The following is a 15,923-nucleotide window of genomic DNA, read 5'->3' on the forward strand; positions in this document are numbered from 1 at the left end:
AGTTTGTAATCAAGCCTTCAGTACGTCGCATTAAAGGTAATAAACCGAAAGGGTTTCCCTGAACCGGACAGGTCTTCCCCAACAGCATAGTTCATGTCTGTGGAAGCCAATTAAAAACTCAGTACCGCATAATGACACGGTAACATGTGGAAATTATTTACAAATCTGAATGGTGTGACATGTATTTGCATTTAACATGCTTTACTTTAACACTCTTTGAAATTTTAGAGAAAACATTCAGAACTCGTAATATGAGTAGAGTCCACTTTGTTTTATTTGGTCTCACTATAAATCAGGCTAAGAGGGCTGTTTTTAAAATATTAGTGAAAAAAAACAGCGTTGTGAAGACCGAGGAGAACGGCAGGCAGGCCAGGGAAAGTGATGGGGAGAGGTATACATCAGGGTCAGGTTGTAAAACAACAGCCTAAGCCTTAAAGAAAAAAAATATCACATTTTGTTCTCTGAAATAGCCAATATGCCAACCGTAAGGAGGAGGTGCCAAGATCAACAGCTCGGGTGGGGAAATTTGTCATCAGGATAACAATTATGGTGGACTTCTTACAAGTTTACGGAAAAGCTTTAAGAAGAAAAAAAAAACAAAAAAACAAAACAGAATCCATGGTAAGGCCTGAAAATTGACGTTCACAGACGCTCATTACAAACTGAATGAAATGAATCTCTTTCCTCAAAATTCTACACGCAAATTTCCTTATTATGACAATGTGTGAAAAAAGTTTTTGGAATTTTTCCAAATTTACTAAAAATAGAAAACAAAGAAAATACATTTGCCACGAAGCTCAAAATTAATTTGGTTATTTTAATTTGTTACTCTTTAACGCAGTCCACCTCCTGATATTTGAACATTTAATTTAAACAGCAGACGTATCGCATATTTCACAGCTGTGTCCAGATTTGAACTCTTCTACCTTCCCGAACCCATTTTTCACAGCGTCTAGAGAAACATCGTAATTGCAATGCTTGATTTTTCATACTTTTTTTTTTTTTTCAGATCCAGGTGTGGCTCCGTCACACACAAAAAAAATAGATGAATAAAAATGAAAACGTCACATTTTTGAAAATGCAAAAAAAAAAAACAAAAAAAAAAAAACCCTCTCAAGTCAGATCCAACTCTCCGTCTTGCTGGATGTAAACTTAATTGCCCGAGTTAATCTCGAAGCAGAACGTTCCAAACTCGATGGTTTGTGACCAACCCCGAGCAGAGAGAACACAAATTATTCAGCAAGTCGACTTGTTTTCCTCATTATGCGCACTTAAGGAGCAAACTGTCAGATAGTGACACACTCTGACAGCAGTCTAACTCTGCCTGGATTAGCAGACACACAGAGTTGTTTGCATGAGCAAAAAGCCTTGGCTTTGCATCATGAGGCCTGGCTTTGCGCATGGAGTTTGCTCTGAGAGGATGGAGATGATTCCGTAAAGGACCCGTGCGGTGGCTTTGGTTTTGTTTGAAAATGGCTGCTTTCAAGGTGGAGAATGTTTGACGTTTCAAGAGGCAAATGGMGTATCAAACATTTCTGTTGTTTTAATTCAAACCTCCAGTAATCATCTATACAGAACTAGGTGTACCCACAATTACTAACACTCTGCAGTTTTCATCAACTCTCAGTTGTTGATTTTTTTTAAGTTGCCCGACTTTCTCATTTACTTACAATGGAGCAGAACCACTTGCACACTCTTGCATCAGCATTGCCAATTTAATGTGATAACTAAGATTGTGAAGTCATTGGGRATATTAATATATAATAKWKWWARWSWYWKKRRWWTTTTTTTTKTKTWTAYAYATAWAWTTTWWTTYYTWMYTKKTATTTCTTTAAGCTTTAGCAGCATGCAAATTCATTTTCCATCACAGCTTTAAGCAATGTAAGCGTTAACAAAWATGATCCACCATTTGTTCGAACATATTTGAAAGGAAATTGTAGTTGGGAACCTCGTATACTTATRCGCGATGCAACTTGACCCACTACTCGATGGYGTTWGCAAAGCTGTGGAAGTGCTAAGATGCTGCCCACTGTGTACATTAATGCATATTTTGGTATATTTGATGTTTGAATTACCAAAATAGGCAGTTAGAAGCACTTTTGAAGAGGGACAGAGGGGTATGTTTTCTCAAATTTTAGCTATCCGCTAGTGGTTGTGGTTCCAAACCTGTGAGAATACCTGGGGGTACACTGTACATCAGATYATGRTCAAGAAATACGACATGAAGTTACATGTACAGTTGTATTACTTTCTTATTTATTGAAGGGAATAGGAGTGTGCGGTTTGATTTACCATAATAAATCATAAATGCATCATCTTTTATCCAACATCATTATCATGTCATTAGATAGTAGAAATGTATAACAATATTTTAAAAAGTAACTATTTCCAAAATAGTTAAAGTAATACATACTTAAAGTTTAAGTCCTTTTAGCAGAAGAAGAATAAAAGCTATAAGCAGTAGCTTAATAAACAAGCTAATCTTTTTTTTTTACTCTARTAGATTAGAACGGTCATTAATCAAGTTTGGGTCAAAATCTACTTAATATATAGATAGAATAGAACATGTGAGGATTTGTATACCTGACCGCACCCAAGTTATAATTTTTTTTATGAAACACTTGCATCACTTTCTACTTGTTTTAGTGCAATGAAACTACTTGGCTAGCATGAAGTAAGGTTTAGTTACTGCTAAAAATATGTTATCCTGGAGCTTCCAGATGTTACATATTTTCATCTGGTTGTCATTCCCATCATAAACACACAACCTCTATCGTTTTTTTTATTTTTTTTTTAGAAAAACACACGTTTGCCAGACACACAATGTGTGTCCACTTTATCTACCTTGGAGAGGTAAATCACTTCAGGGACACGTGTGTGCGTGGGTGTGTGTGTGTGTGTGTGTGTGYGTGTGYGTGTGTGTGTGTGTGTGTGTGTGGGCTTGAGTGACAGAAAACATTCACTGATCCAGGTCAGCGGAGAGTGGGTCAAAGAGCTCAACGTCTGTTTATGTGCATTTGCACGCAGGTGTTGTCGCCGCTTCCGACAACATGTTGACTCATCAGCGGCTCGCATCCAAGTGACCTCTTCCCACACGAGGGGAAATGGGATTTGCAGCTTACATGCAGAAAAGCGCGGRGTGTCGTGCAGAAAGTGATGCGATTCCTAAAAGCGGTGTGGGTYGTACAGGAAGTATCACTTCACATGATATGACAATAAAATTGATATTTATCCTTATGTCTTGTAGAGATATACTACAATGCTTAACTAGCCTCAGTGCTAAGATTTAAGAAAGAAATTTCCCTGTGCAAATTTATTCTGTTTTACTTTTTTGCCATGCTTTAATGTTTCATGTCATCAAAATAAACTTTAATATAGGTGGAAAATAACTCAAATAAACATAGATGTAGTTTTCTGTTATGATTTCATTAATAGAGGGAAAACAGCTAAAAAAATACCCCATCTTGACCCTAAGTAAAAGAAATAATGCTCCCCTAGATAATTCAAGAATCACCTGTTATTAACCACACCTGATTTGAGCTTCTGAATGAAAAAAAAATCACTTCAAAAGAACCTATTCGACAACACGAAGTAGGCAAAAAAACAGCTCTAAAAGCAACATCACCCAACCCAAAGAAGCTCAACAACAAACGAGAAACAAAGTCATTACCATTTGTTGTTGTGAAAAGGTTTGCTAAGCTATTTCCAGGGCTTTGGGATTCCAACAAATCATGCTAAGAGCCACTGAGTACAAACAGAGAAAACACRAAAGGGTGGGGAATCTTATCCCTGGACGTCACAAAACTAAATAATTTAAATCTTTACAGGGGTAATATTTATAACATAAAAAGAAGAAAGCAAAAATTGGCCAAATAGGACAAAACCTCAGCTAAACACAAAGGTCCGTCTCACATTTGACCAAAAGTCATCTCAATGATTTTCAAAGGCTCTCATTCAATGACTGCTAGAGAAAAAAAATGGACGGATTTCAAAAAACGGTGATCAAAATGATAAGTCAAGCGAGGTCATGTGACGGTCAGGGCTGCTTTGCTTTTTCAAGACCTGACTTGTAATGAAAGGAATTTAAGTATCATGCTTGGTCATCATCAGTTTGTGGTCTTAAACTCAAGTACTCGTTGGTAAAACAGCAGAACAATGATCCGAGTACACACGCACGTCCTTGAAACATCAAAATAGAAAAAAATGAAGATCTTAAAGCGGCCTAGTCAATGTCAAGATTTAAATCTGAGTGAGAACAGAGGAAAAAACAAAAAGCATCGCTAGTTCACCGAAAACACCTGTTGCTAGGTTTAGACATTCGCTCAAGGTATCGTTGATATTAACAACTAATAAAAATCAGCAAGGGGGAACATATTATCATTAATGTCATTTCATTTCCAATTGACATAAACACAGAAGGAATTAGGTTCAGTTAAACACMGCAGGAGATCATATTTACGAGTGTGTTTGGTTTATTAAATTGTGAGTGCTTCTTATCCTTGCAACAAAAAAAACTCCAACAAGGTTCATCCACTTTACATTTGGCATTAACGATCATCTCAAAAATCACCCGGGGTTTGGGGGGGCACGGTGCCTCGCCTCCCGGTGCGACCCTTTCTCACAGCAATTATGTGCGTCTCTGTTTAAATGAGGTCAGAGCACATAAGAACCCGATCTAATCGCCGCGTGGCTCACGGCTGCCATCAAGGACACTCAGACCCCTTCTCTGCAATGTAATTGCGCCGGTAAAACATAAGCAGCGGTCTTTACCGCTGGCTCAGTGTTGGGGTTGTTGTTTCGCTAAGGTATACGTCTTACTTGATTTGAGCGCCGTTTTCTTTTGTTTTTGTTTGTTTGTTTTCTTTTTCACAGCAGATCTTTCTGTAACTGAGCTCCTCCTGGTAAAAGCTGGAGGTAATTACCAGTGGAGGGGGGGCGAGAAKGGGGGGGGDAGCTGCATGACTGAGCATCCAAGGGCATTTCTTCTTCTCTCACTCTGACCGAACCAAACAACAGGGGTTTTCCTCGATTYGTGCAGCCAGGACTCCCCCGACTCTGCCTTTGTGCTCCCACGGTTGCCTCTCTTCCAGCTTGATCGGGTGCACGTGTGCACATATGTTCGTTTGTCCTGCATGCTGCATGAAAAGGAGTGCGTCTCTCGTGTCATGTTTGATTCTGTGTCAAATAAAATGAGGATCTGATTTCTCTCTCTCTCTTTTTCTCTCTCTCTCTCTYTTTTTTCTTCTCTTTTCTAAACTGGGCCACAAGCTCTTCTGTGCTGCCGTTAATTATCAACCTTACGGGGAGATGGAGCGACACGCTTGCAAACATCTTTGAGGAAAGCTCYGTGTTTGTCCAGCAATAAAAGAGGGAAGGGCAGGGAGGAGGAAGGGTAAAGGCCAAATGATGGAGTGCGAGAGTGCTACAAAGACACGCAGCGTGACAAGCTTTAAACGAAGTGCAGAAGAATGATGCAGGTAGAAGAAGAAGAAGAAGAAGAGAGCCAACGGGACGCGGCGAGGTTAAAAAAAGAATACGGACGGATCGGGTAGCAGCTTCAACAATGACCCCCTAATATGAATTCAAGGCCTCTTGAATGATTTAACGTGACGGTGGGAGCCGTTCTCAAACTTGGGCCGGAGCTACTGCAGCTTATTAATGCTGCTGACAAGAGCATGTCAAACACAGACGAGAGCAAATAGGACTCGCACTGATTCCCTGACGCACATTCAATAATCACATATGCGCTTCATTAGCATTGTGACATTGTGACGGCCAGCAATATGCTCCGACGGGCGCTGCAGCAGACTTTTAAATTAAACTTGGTGGAAAATATTTTAGAGATGCGAGGAGGAAATTTGTTGGCGGCAGAAATCAGGCTACCGTATTTTCTGCACTATAAGGCGCACCTAAAAACATTCAATTTCCTCAAAAGCCGACAGTGCGCCTTATAATCCGGTGCGCCTTATATATGGACCAATATTGAGCCACAGCAGGTCTAGCAACTACGGTAAGCAGCCGCTGACTTCATTTTTGCCCGTAGAAAAAGAAGCGCGCAGTGCATGCTGCGATAGTTGTCAGAATGCTGGTTTGTTAATAAAGTTTGACTGACCTGTCTACCGACCTGATAATCAGGTCGTCTGCAGGTCATTTAGCACCATGTTCTCCACGAACATGCTGTGCGCGAACGGAGAAGAGTGACCATCGTCCGGCCACGCCCCGGCCCAGTCGGGGAAGGCTCTACTCGCCGACCCGAGTCTGACTGTTTTGTTGACATTCTTTATGTAACAAAACATAAAGGTGCGGGGTCCGGGGAAGAGAGACAGAGTCTGCGGCGGCAGCGTGTAGTTGGTCTGTGTTACCCAGAAAGCAGTTGGGCACAATTTCACCACACCAACTTTGTGAGTGAAACAATGACTGGGGCAGCCTACTATATAAAGTACTGGGGGACCATTTCTTTACAAATATGGACGTGTAATAATAGAGTGCGGAACAAATCGGCAACCCAAACTGAAGCGTCTAATCTATGCACCTTATTATGCGCATTTTATATATGAAAAAAGTTTTAAAATAGGCCATTCATTGAAAGTGGGCCTTATAGTGCGGAAAATGCGGTAATTTTTTGCTTGATTTGCAGTAACTGAATGTCCAACCAGTTAAAAACTCAGATTTTTTTTTCTTCTTTTTTTCAGGATCGCGATGAGTGTTAGCTGGTCAGTCTGACAACATTCCTCTGTACTGAAACGCTTATGGAGGAAAGAGTCTGTGGTTCATTGAGAGAGTGAGATAGAGAGAGAGAGAGAGAGAGAGAGAGAGAGAGAGATGTTTAGCAGATAACAAGAAGGCTACATGTTACAGGAAAGTTTCTCTCTTTAATCCTGTATAGTTTTGAACCTCTCTCAATCATTGAACTTGGTGGATTTGGAAATGATTGTCTTTTGGAAAGCTCACAGTTAACATCAGCATCAACATTTGCTAAATTATACACATGGGCATCAATACTTTAGTTATGCTAGTAACTACACTAACTGTGTTAGCTGCCAATAATGTACAATTCTAAATCCACATTCAAATATATATATATTTTTTAGAAAAGAATGACACCATCTTTTCCTGTTTCCTTTCCCTCACACACTCTTCTAGCCTAACATAAACAATGTTATATTTTTAATCATTTAATMGCTCTTTGGCAGTAATTGGATTCAGTTGAAAACCACCAGCATGTCAGAGCTTTACATAAACTGATCTTGTGACTGGTGCATCTTTAAAAATCATTGCGCAGTCTTTATGCGTTCGCTTTGAAATCTTTTTCTCTCCCTCTCTTTTTTTTTTCCCACATGAACTGCATATCACACAAGCACAAGAACCTGTCCGCCACGCCGCTACCCTCACACATCCCTTTGTTCCAGGGAGCCTCCAGCAAGGACATAAATAGGCCCTTTAATGCATGCAGAACAAACAAATAGGAGCATCATCAGCGGCGCTAAGGGCTTCGAACCTCTGTCAAAAAGTGTGACGATCACAGCAGCGAACTCAACGCGCTAACAAACCACAAAGGACTCGGAAGGACTTGTATTTGCTTCGATTTGGTCACTYGGTCAAAAAAAAAAGTATGAAAACCTAAACTGACAACAGGTAGAGGCAACTTGTCACTGGAGGAGAAACACAAAATAAGTTAAATGAATTAAAAGCAGCAACCTGAGGAGACTAGTTGACTTTTTCTATCAACAGTGATATTTTGACCTTTGCTTCAAGTTATAGGATTACAGACATTAATCATGTTTAGTATCTGGAGCCCACATTGTTTTAAATTTAGATTTATTGATTTTTCTTAAAACTGTGCTTTATCCAAATGACTTTGGGTATAGTTACCAATAACAAAAACAAATCCATGTTATTCTGGATCCTCCAGATGTTACTCTATGCTGAACACTGTGTTAATATATTCATCTGATTGTTATTCCTTCCATAAACATRCAATCCACATGTATTGTATTGTCATAAACATTTGCAGTTTAAATATTCAAATTGTCCATGTTGGAGTGAATAGGGCTTCAAWGTTCAGAATGTGGCACCATTAAGCTGCTTTGGCTGGGTCCAATGTTGTTTTATTTTATTTGTTTATTTATTTTTCTTAAATTAGTTTCACACTGCTTAAGATTTGTAYTTAGGATTAGAATCCTGTTGCATGATACAAATCTCTACCAAGCTTCAGCCTTTCCACACTAAYAACTGTAACTAGCAACACTGATATTTGTTGTTACATTTGTAACTTTTGCCCATCCAGAGATCTTAGTGAGAAAAAAAAAGGATTTAAAAAAAACACTTCCAAAGAGATTTCTGAAACTTTGTGCAGCAAATGGCACAAATATTTGAATGATCAGCTTAAGTTTGGCCGTCAATGATGTTGACATTATTACCACCTGCTGGTGTGGTATAGATATTACGGCATTTTTTTTAAATTTATTTTTAACTACATCCACACCCCCACACCAGCAAAAAAATAAATAAAATAAGGGATGTCCGTAAAAGCGTACCTTATCGTTGTCTTAACTCAGCGACTATGAGTTGGTCAGATGCTTATCGCTGCAGAACAATTTGAAACCAGCGCCGCGCTAAAATCCAATTGGTTCCCGTTGAGCTGTTTCTGCTGTTTCTCAAAGCATTACAGAGGCTTCAGTTGAACTTTCTCTGCTTTTAGGACATTTCTTTTAAGAAATTGTTCAGTTTATCTTTTAGTAGTTTGAACTGGAGATGATGAAGGCCATTGAAAATCATGAAATGGTCATATAATTTATTCTGGATAAATTATATGGCAACATTAGCATCAGTAGCAGCTAATGGTTAGCCAGTCGTTGTGTTCTGACAGTCACTCTGTCGCTGTTTATTTTGATATTTGGTAAAGTCCTAAAGTCCAAATGTATTTTTTTATATATTTTTTTTCACCTAAATACTTAAAGTGCCTTTCCTTCTTTAAAAATGCTACCATACAAATTATTTTAAGGATTTGTGAATTTCCCTCTGCGATTAATAAAGTACATTCATTCATTCACTGGTTGAAGTCACATGCTAAGACCAACTGGATGATGCTTGCTGAAACTTAAGATTGACTAGAGTCATTGTGGTGTTTTAGTATACCACCATGTACTAAACACCACAAGGATATCATGTGACCTTGTGACATAAAATCTTGTTGCACCTCCTTGTACATTGATTAACTTGGTCAGAAATGGTCTCTCTGCCCAGACTTATTAGCGGACACACATTTAAAAATCAAGTGCRAGGATCTGGAAATAAATGTTTCTTTTTACCTTTTTAATTCCAATTGGAAAAAAAGTGCCCTTTTCAAACTATTCAATCAAAGTAATTACTGATGTTCTCGTAACTTCCAAATGCATTTTTTATATATATATTTTTCCTAAATACTTACTGTGCCTTTATCCTCTCATCATTACGCCACCAGAGGTTCTCTATCCTCCCTCTTCCTCATGTTGGAGGTAAATTTAATCTAACTTTGTCAGCCTTAATGAAAGAATCCACATATCTCATTTAGCGGGTATGTGTGGGAGGTTAAGGTAGGACCTTCGGGAGGATAACAAAACAATACAGTACTCATTTTATGCACATCTCTCATGCCCCTTATTGCTTCGACTGGGATGTATTTTAGTCGACGGGGATTATTTAGATTAAAAAAAAAAAACTCTAGAAATCAAACTCACGTTTCCAGTTTGCTCCCACGTGAGAAAACCGTAGATAAAACAGTTGTGCAAAATGTTTTTTAAACCACATGGAGAATTCTGATCATCGCTTATGCTGTTTTTTCTTATTATTATGTAACAGAACACCAAAGGATTAAATTAACTTTAGGTTTCAGTGGGAATTTAATCTGATCGGTGTATCTCAGGCAAACATTTTTGGAGATAAGCTACATCATCTGCTTTTCGCCACAAACAGCTGCAGCCACAACATCTGTTTCCTGACAGTTTGGGTCCCCATGGTGAGCTAAGGGTTGTTTAAAGCTGAAAAATCCTAAGAAGCTGGTGGCACGAGTTCAACAGTAATCAAGTGCTAATCTTTTATTTGTCTCGATGTTAAATACTTCTTCAAATCTGATGAACGCTGGTTGCAAAGAGGCAGTTCAGCTTCACCGAGGCTAAAGAAATGCGATAACTTGCAAACAGGTAAATGAGAGCAATATTAAAGCTCTTTGCACTTGTTAATATTCCATCAGTATGCGCTACAGTCAAACAGTAATGTGAATTGTTACCACAAAAACCATCATAATGAACTCATAGTGCTTTGTACAATGCGATGCCATGTATTTTTTGGGATTTCACAAGAAATGAAAACACCAAGATGTACATTATTGTGACGCGGAATGAAAATTTGCACAATGCTTTCAGTTTTTAGACTTAAATAAAAAGCTCCCTTAGAAAAGTTGCCTTTTTCTACAAGAGCATAATCTAAGCAAATGATTTTAGACTTTTTTCATTTATTTAAAGTAGTGTTTTATTTGGTTGTTTGAACATACATAAATAGTTTCAGCTTTTGGAGCTAATTTGGTCTCATTCCCAAGTTGTCAGAACAAGCTGTGGTTCTTGAACCTACATGTTCACGCTGCACTTTTTGTGAAAAAGAAGAAAAACGGTAAAAATTTCAGTTTTAAGAAGTGTAACAATGGTAGATACTTACTCCTAAATGCTAATTGGCGTAACTGCAGCAAACTGTTGTTCTATAAAGTATTTCCCGAGGGGGTTATGGATAAATATGCTCAACGCATTATTCAAATTTTCATCAAAAACCACGTTTCATTACACTACCACTTTAATGTTACGAACTATTTTGGCTTAGTTTACCGTAAAATGTCACCATAAAACAGACATATGTAAGAAATGACCGAATGTGGGAAAAAGGTCAAAGAGTATTTTCACTTTAGAGTGATTTTGCTGAGCTCTTCATTTGTCTCATCATGTGCCTTGAAAGCCACCTGCACTTTTTTTGGCCGAGGATTCCTCTAAAAATCAGAAAACCACTGCTTTTCTCTTTTGTCTCATATTTACCCCACAGAGATTTGTGTCCCCCCCCCTGCACCCATTCTATATCTCTGACCCCTGCCACAGTCAGTAAAGTTCTGATGGGAAGCTACATAACACTGCATTGTCTGATCAGGTGTTGTTGAGTAAGCGAGTTTGCTGGCCTGATCTCTTGGGGTCAGCTTAATCCTATCCTGTGCTGGATGTCTCCTTGTAACCCGGTCCGCTGTCCGCCAGCCGGGGCCTACGTTTGTGTTCCAACACTCGACTGGCCCCTCGGATGCTTACTCCTACGACATACTACTGCACCTCTCCATGCCAAACAGCTGCAAGATGTCTAGGTTAGCACAATGTTTGCTTGCTCTGGTTTGTAATGACTCAGCTAGCAGTTTTTGTTGCCCTTTTGAGGTTTTGACACTGCGAGGCGTTTCAGCAGTCACCGCAAACATTTCCGTGTAAATAAACTGTGTCAAAACAAAGAGGCGGCGGCGGCGGCATCGACGCAGACGTTACAGTCCGAGACACCCACCCCCCTCGAGCCAGAGTCCGCTTTGAGCAAACCGAGAGGTGGGTTGTTGATAAATCGCGACACATTAATGAGCTGAATTGATCGCAAAAGAGGGCAACACTGCAGATCGCTGACGGCGAAAGGGCCACCCCCTTCAAAGGGCCCTTCTTCAAAGTACGGAGATCGCACCGGAAACTCTGGTGGAGGTTGACGAGGAGGACAGAAGCATCTAAAAGTGTTGTGCTTTGTCACTGATCTCGTTCCGTCACAGACTTGCAGCTGGTTTTATGGCTGTCCTTACAGTTGTGGAAGCCTGTTGCTTTATGGTAGTAGTAAATATGTGGGAGATTTTTTTTTTTTCTTCTTCTTCTTTTAAACATCAGGAGGGCACATTTCTGACGGGAAACTAATATGACAGGTTAAACTCTGCTACTTAAAATGTAAGACCCTGTAAGTTGTTTGCTGCGTAAGAGAATACATTAGCATATTTTCAGTCTAAGAAGATGATTGTGTAGCGACGAAATATCCCTTAATCTGTTTTTACTTTACCCTGTGTAAAGTTTCAAGCTTTCTTCAGGTGCCTTGCTCTAAATGGCACTCTTAGTAAAAATATTTTTAAAAAACTAATGATAAGAAAAAGACATAATGTCACACCCATAAGCATCTCACGCCCAACGATAATGCGTGGCAAAGTGGACCCTACCTATAAACTGAAACTGTTTGTTATGCATCAACATATTTGATGTGTATTGATGAGTTTTCCGATGGCACTTGACAAAATGCAATTTCTGTTACTTGTTGTCAGGTGTTGAGTACATGATGTGTTTTCATGATGTAAAGCGCTTTGAGCTGCCTTGTTGCTATACAAATGAACCTGATTGATTGATCAAAAAAAAAGGCCAAAATAACACATAAACTGTTCATCAGTGAAATAATAAGTATTCAATGTTTCCTAACAATCAAGAGTTTCCAAAGTCAATCAGGTAGACGAACATGTGGATGACCTGTAGAAAAGAGAGTTGAGGAAACAAACCCAGATTGACCTGAAGAGATTGTGGAAAGACATACTGTCAAAGATCCATTGGTTTTTACAAAATAGGGCTGTGTACTAAATTAAATTTAAAGTTCTGTTTTCCAACTTTGGCACCAGTATCTCTTGCCTGACGCGCGTTTTACACTTTTCAAAGCTGAACCCAGAAGCCGAGGGTCTGAGGGTTGTCACATATTCACGTCAGCTCAAGTGAAGATGACAGATGAGGAAAGGATGAGTGGCAGCAGCATCGTCTGTCAGTTCAACATGGAATTGTCTTTTATTGGCTTTGTCCATTATCCAGTTAGTATTTATAAATACATATTCAAAAGCAAAGACAATAAAACTTCATGAAATGTAGTCTACTAAATTAGTTCATGACACATTTTTTAAAACTTTTTTTTTAAAGAGAACTTGCAAAAATTCGGTACTGAATCGTTAATCCTGAAAATGATAAGGATCAATATTACATGATAAAGTATATGTGCGAAAATACATCATGATTTAAATTCAACAGCATTTCTGAATGCAGCCCCAGAGTCTTCTCTTGAGTCTTTTCTTTCAAAAATAAACTTCAGATGCTATTTACATAGACAGAAAATAGACATGTGAGCCATAGCTGCAGCGCATCGTGCTGAACCCTTTTTCATCCTTTATCCCACACGCAATTGGGAATCTAAATCCTCTCCAAGGATCTCTCAGTATATCTGTACCCTTAAAAAGCTAATGCACCTCACGTAACCCCAGCAGCTGACACAGGGAACGGGACATCCCAGGAAATGTTTACGTTTTCATGGAAGCATAATGATAATGCAGTAACTCTGTGTAGAGCTTAGAGGCATTTGATTCATGTCCACATATCCCCTCCCCTCCTCTCCGCCRCCACCCCACCCTACCCCGCCTCTATTGGCACCGCAATGCCAGCCAAACATCTGGTATGATTATGTAAACAGACAGTTTTGGGTTTTTTTTCTGAAAGCCACGGATTTCTGAGTTTGTCTAAAAGGGAGGCGGCGTGCTTATACTAAGAGAAATCACTGCCACATAATATCATTTTATAATTTTATGTCACGTGGATAAGTCTGTTGTGGTTGTTGTAGCAACACAAATGAGTTATGGGTATTTTAATGGCGCAATGGCTTTTGATTGGCTGGAGATTATTACTGTACGCATAAGAGCTCTTTTTAAACTAGTCAAACCACGATAACCACAATAGGCAAATTTACTAACTACGGTTTTTTAAAGCAACTTTAAAAAACTCTCATCTCCAAATTTGAAAAGCAATTAGCAAGAAAGACGTGGAAAAAACACGAGTAACCCACCTGGTCTTTTCTCGTTACGACCTTTCCGACCCCCGCATAGTCGAACCTTGGATATCAACACCAGAATCTGCTTCTGGCACAAGGACTTGTTGCTCTTGGGACAGGGCTTGCGCTTGTTGGCGACCGGTCGGTTGGCTTGGTCGTCCTTTACTGCCCGTTTCTGTCTGATGAGAGAGCTGGCGAGAGCTGCCATCTTCTGCCCCCCTCACACCTTTGGGAGGGGGGTGTCTTCTTTCCCTGTGCTCCCTTTGCTGATTTGTCTTTTTGCTTTCCTCAAGAAAACTAGAGCAGGACAGATGTTTGAAGGAAACCCCCAAAGGGGAGATTGGGCAACTAAGTGGGTTAACAGCAAAGAGTTTAACTTGACAGTTCCCTTGGAGAGGGAAGATCTGTAAAATCAGATGTAGTCCACGTAAAGAGTCCAGTCAAGGACAAAAATAATAAAACTATAAACGTATCGAAGAGCACAAAAATGTGCTACAGTCACATTTTTAGAACAAGGTTAGAACTGACTTCTGAAAGGGGGGTGGGGAGGGAGACGGAGACATGTTTCTAACCTTCTTCCCCACTCATCTTTCACATCAAGAGGTGCCTCACAAGCCAAGTTCAAAATGTTATATTCCCAAATAGCTAACCTACTTTTAAACAGACAAAAGCAAACGAGAAGGCGCTCAATTTGTGTTACATATAAAAACTCTTCGACTGAAGAAAAGTGAGGTCATCCTGGATGCTAGGAAACTCTGAAAAGCGCAAGAAAAGCCAAAGTGTTTGTCACCCATCGTGCAGTCCACAGAGGTCCAACTTTGCCTCCCATCCGAACGTGGCAGCGCGGAATGATGAGCGGATGGTCCCGGTGGTATTCCGGCCGATTTAAATCCAGAGGTGGGAGAGCAGCAGCAGGCGGGACGCTGGGGGTCTTTGTCAGAACAAAGCGGAGACATGGACACAGACAGACAAGAGACTCCTCTTCTGCCTCCGGATGGCACACTCCTTTCCCACAGCCCTCACAGATCCCCCCCTCCCCACCCTCGCCACCTCCTCCTCCTCTCTTCCCCCTCCCATTCAAAGTCAGCGAGCGCTTGCAACAGTATGTGTGTGTGGATTTCGGCAGCCACCATCAGTAGAGGTGACATTCATGAGAAAGAGAGAGAGAGCGAGAGAGAGAGAGTGGGATGAGGGGTGTGGGGTGTTGTGGCGGGGGGGATATACGGGGGAGGCAAGCATGAGGGGATGCTGTGATGTGTAGGAAAAGAGCTTGCCTAGAAAAAGGATAAAAATGAGGGAGGAAGACGGGAAACGGCGCAAAGAGCACAATTGTGTTATTTTACAGAAATGTCCCCTTAAAAAAAAAAAAAAGGCTTAAATCATTTTGACTGCCAGACTGAAACAGAGGGGGTGGGGCGAACACGAGGAGGGAGGAGAGGACAGAGGAGCAGATTGTGACAATTTTCTGTCTCCTCAAGAGGAACAGCTTCACCCTGAGATACCTTTCCAACACGTTCCTGAATCAGAGGGCAGTATCATCGTACAGATATCAATCTCCATCTCCATTTAGTGTTTATCCTAAATTCTCTGACCCTTATTCCCACAGTGAAGTTAGGGTTAGGATAAATCGAGTGATTTTGCTTCCTAATATCGACCGGTGACTTACCTTAACTCTGACAACAGCACAAACTTAGACAGATCCAGTGTGACAGCTAAGAAAAACAAACACGCATACAAACTTAACACAGATCATCCCCTGATCAGCCTGAGCAACCGGAGAGTAGCAAATCACCCACTCAAAAAACAAGCATTCACACAGGACGCAATAGAAGGTCCTTGTGTTAAGACTCTCAAGACTACAAGGTCAAATATAATAGATGATTTCGGAAATTTAACCCGAGACCCATCACAGACACCAGAACGACCAAAGGGTTCTCCAAGCCGTCCCACACCAGCCAGGAGAGGCAACATGGCGGCCAAGGAAGCACAGCAGTCCGTTCTTGGTACATAAGACACAGAAAGCTCTGCAAGAATTACTAGAGCAC

General features: G+C 40.3%; 1 protein-coding gene across 3 annotated transcripts in view; it reads right to left on the bottom strand.

Annotated features, from left to right (window-relative positions):
• fgf11b (fibroblast growth factor 11b) overlaps positions 1-14,898 on the bottom strand; it is a 37,940-nt gene extending 23,042 nt beyond the window's left edge. For all 3 annotated transcript variants that reach the window (XR_001777300.1, XR_001777299.1, XM_017308669.1), the window contains exon 1: positions 13,894-14,898. Coding sequence is in view for 1 of the 3 variants with exons in the window: in XM_017308669.1 (XP_017164158.1) it covers positions 13,894-14,086 (193 nt within the window). In the remaining 2 variants the exon portion in view is untranslated. The remainder of the gene's footprint in view (positions 1-13,893) is intronic.
• Positions 14,899-15,923: the final 1,025 nt, after the last annotated feature.

This window comes from Poecilia reticulata, linkage group LG14 (assembly GCF_000633615.1).
Source record: "Poecilia reticulata strain Guanapo linkage group LG14, Guppy_female_1.0+MT, whole genome shotgun sequence".
NCBI lineage: Eukaryota > Metazoa > Chordata > Actinopteri > Cyprinodontiformes > Poeciliidae > Poecilia > Poecilia reticulata.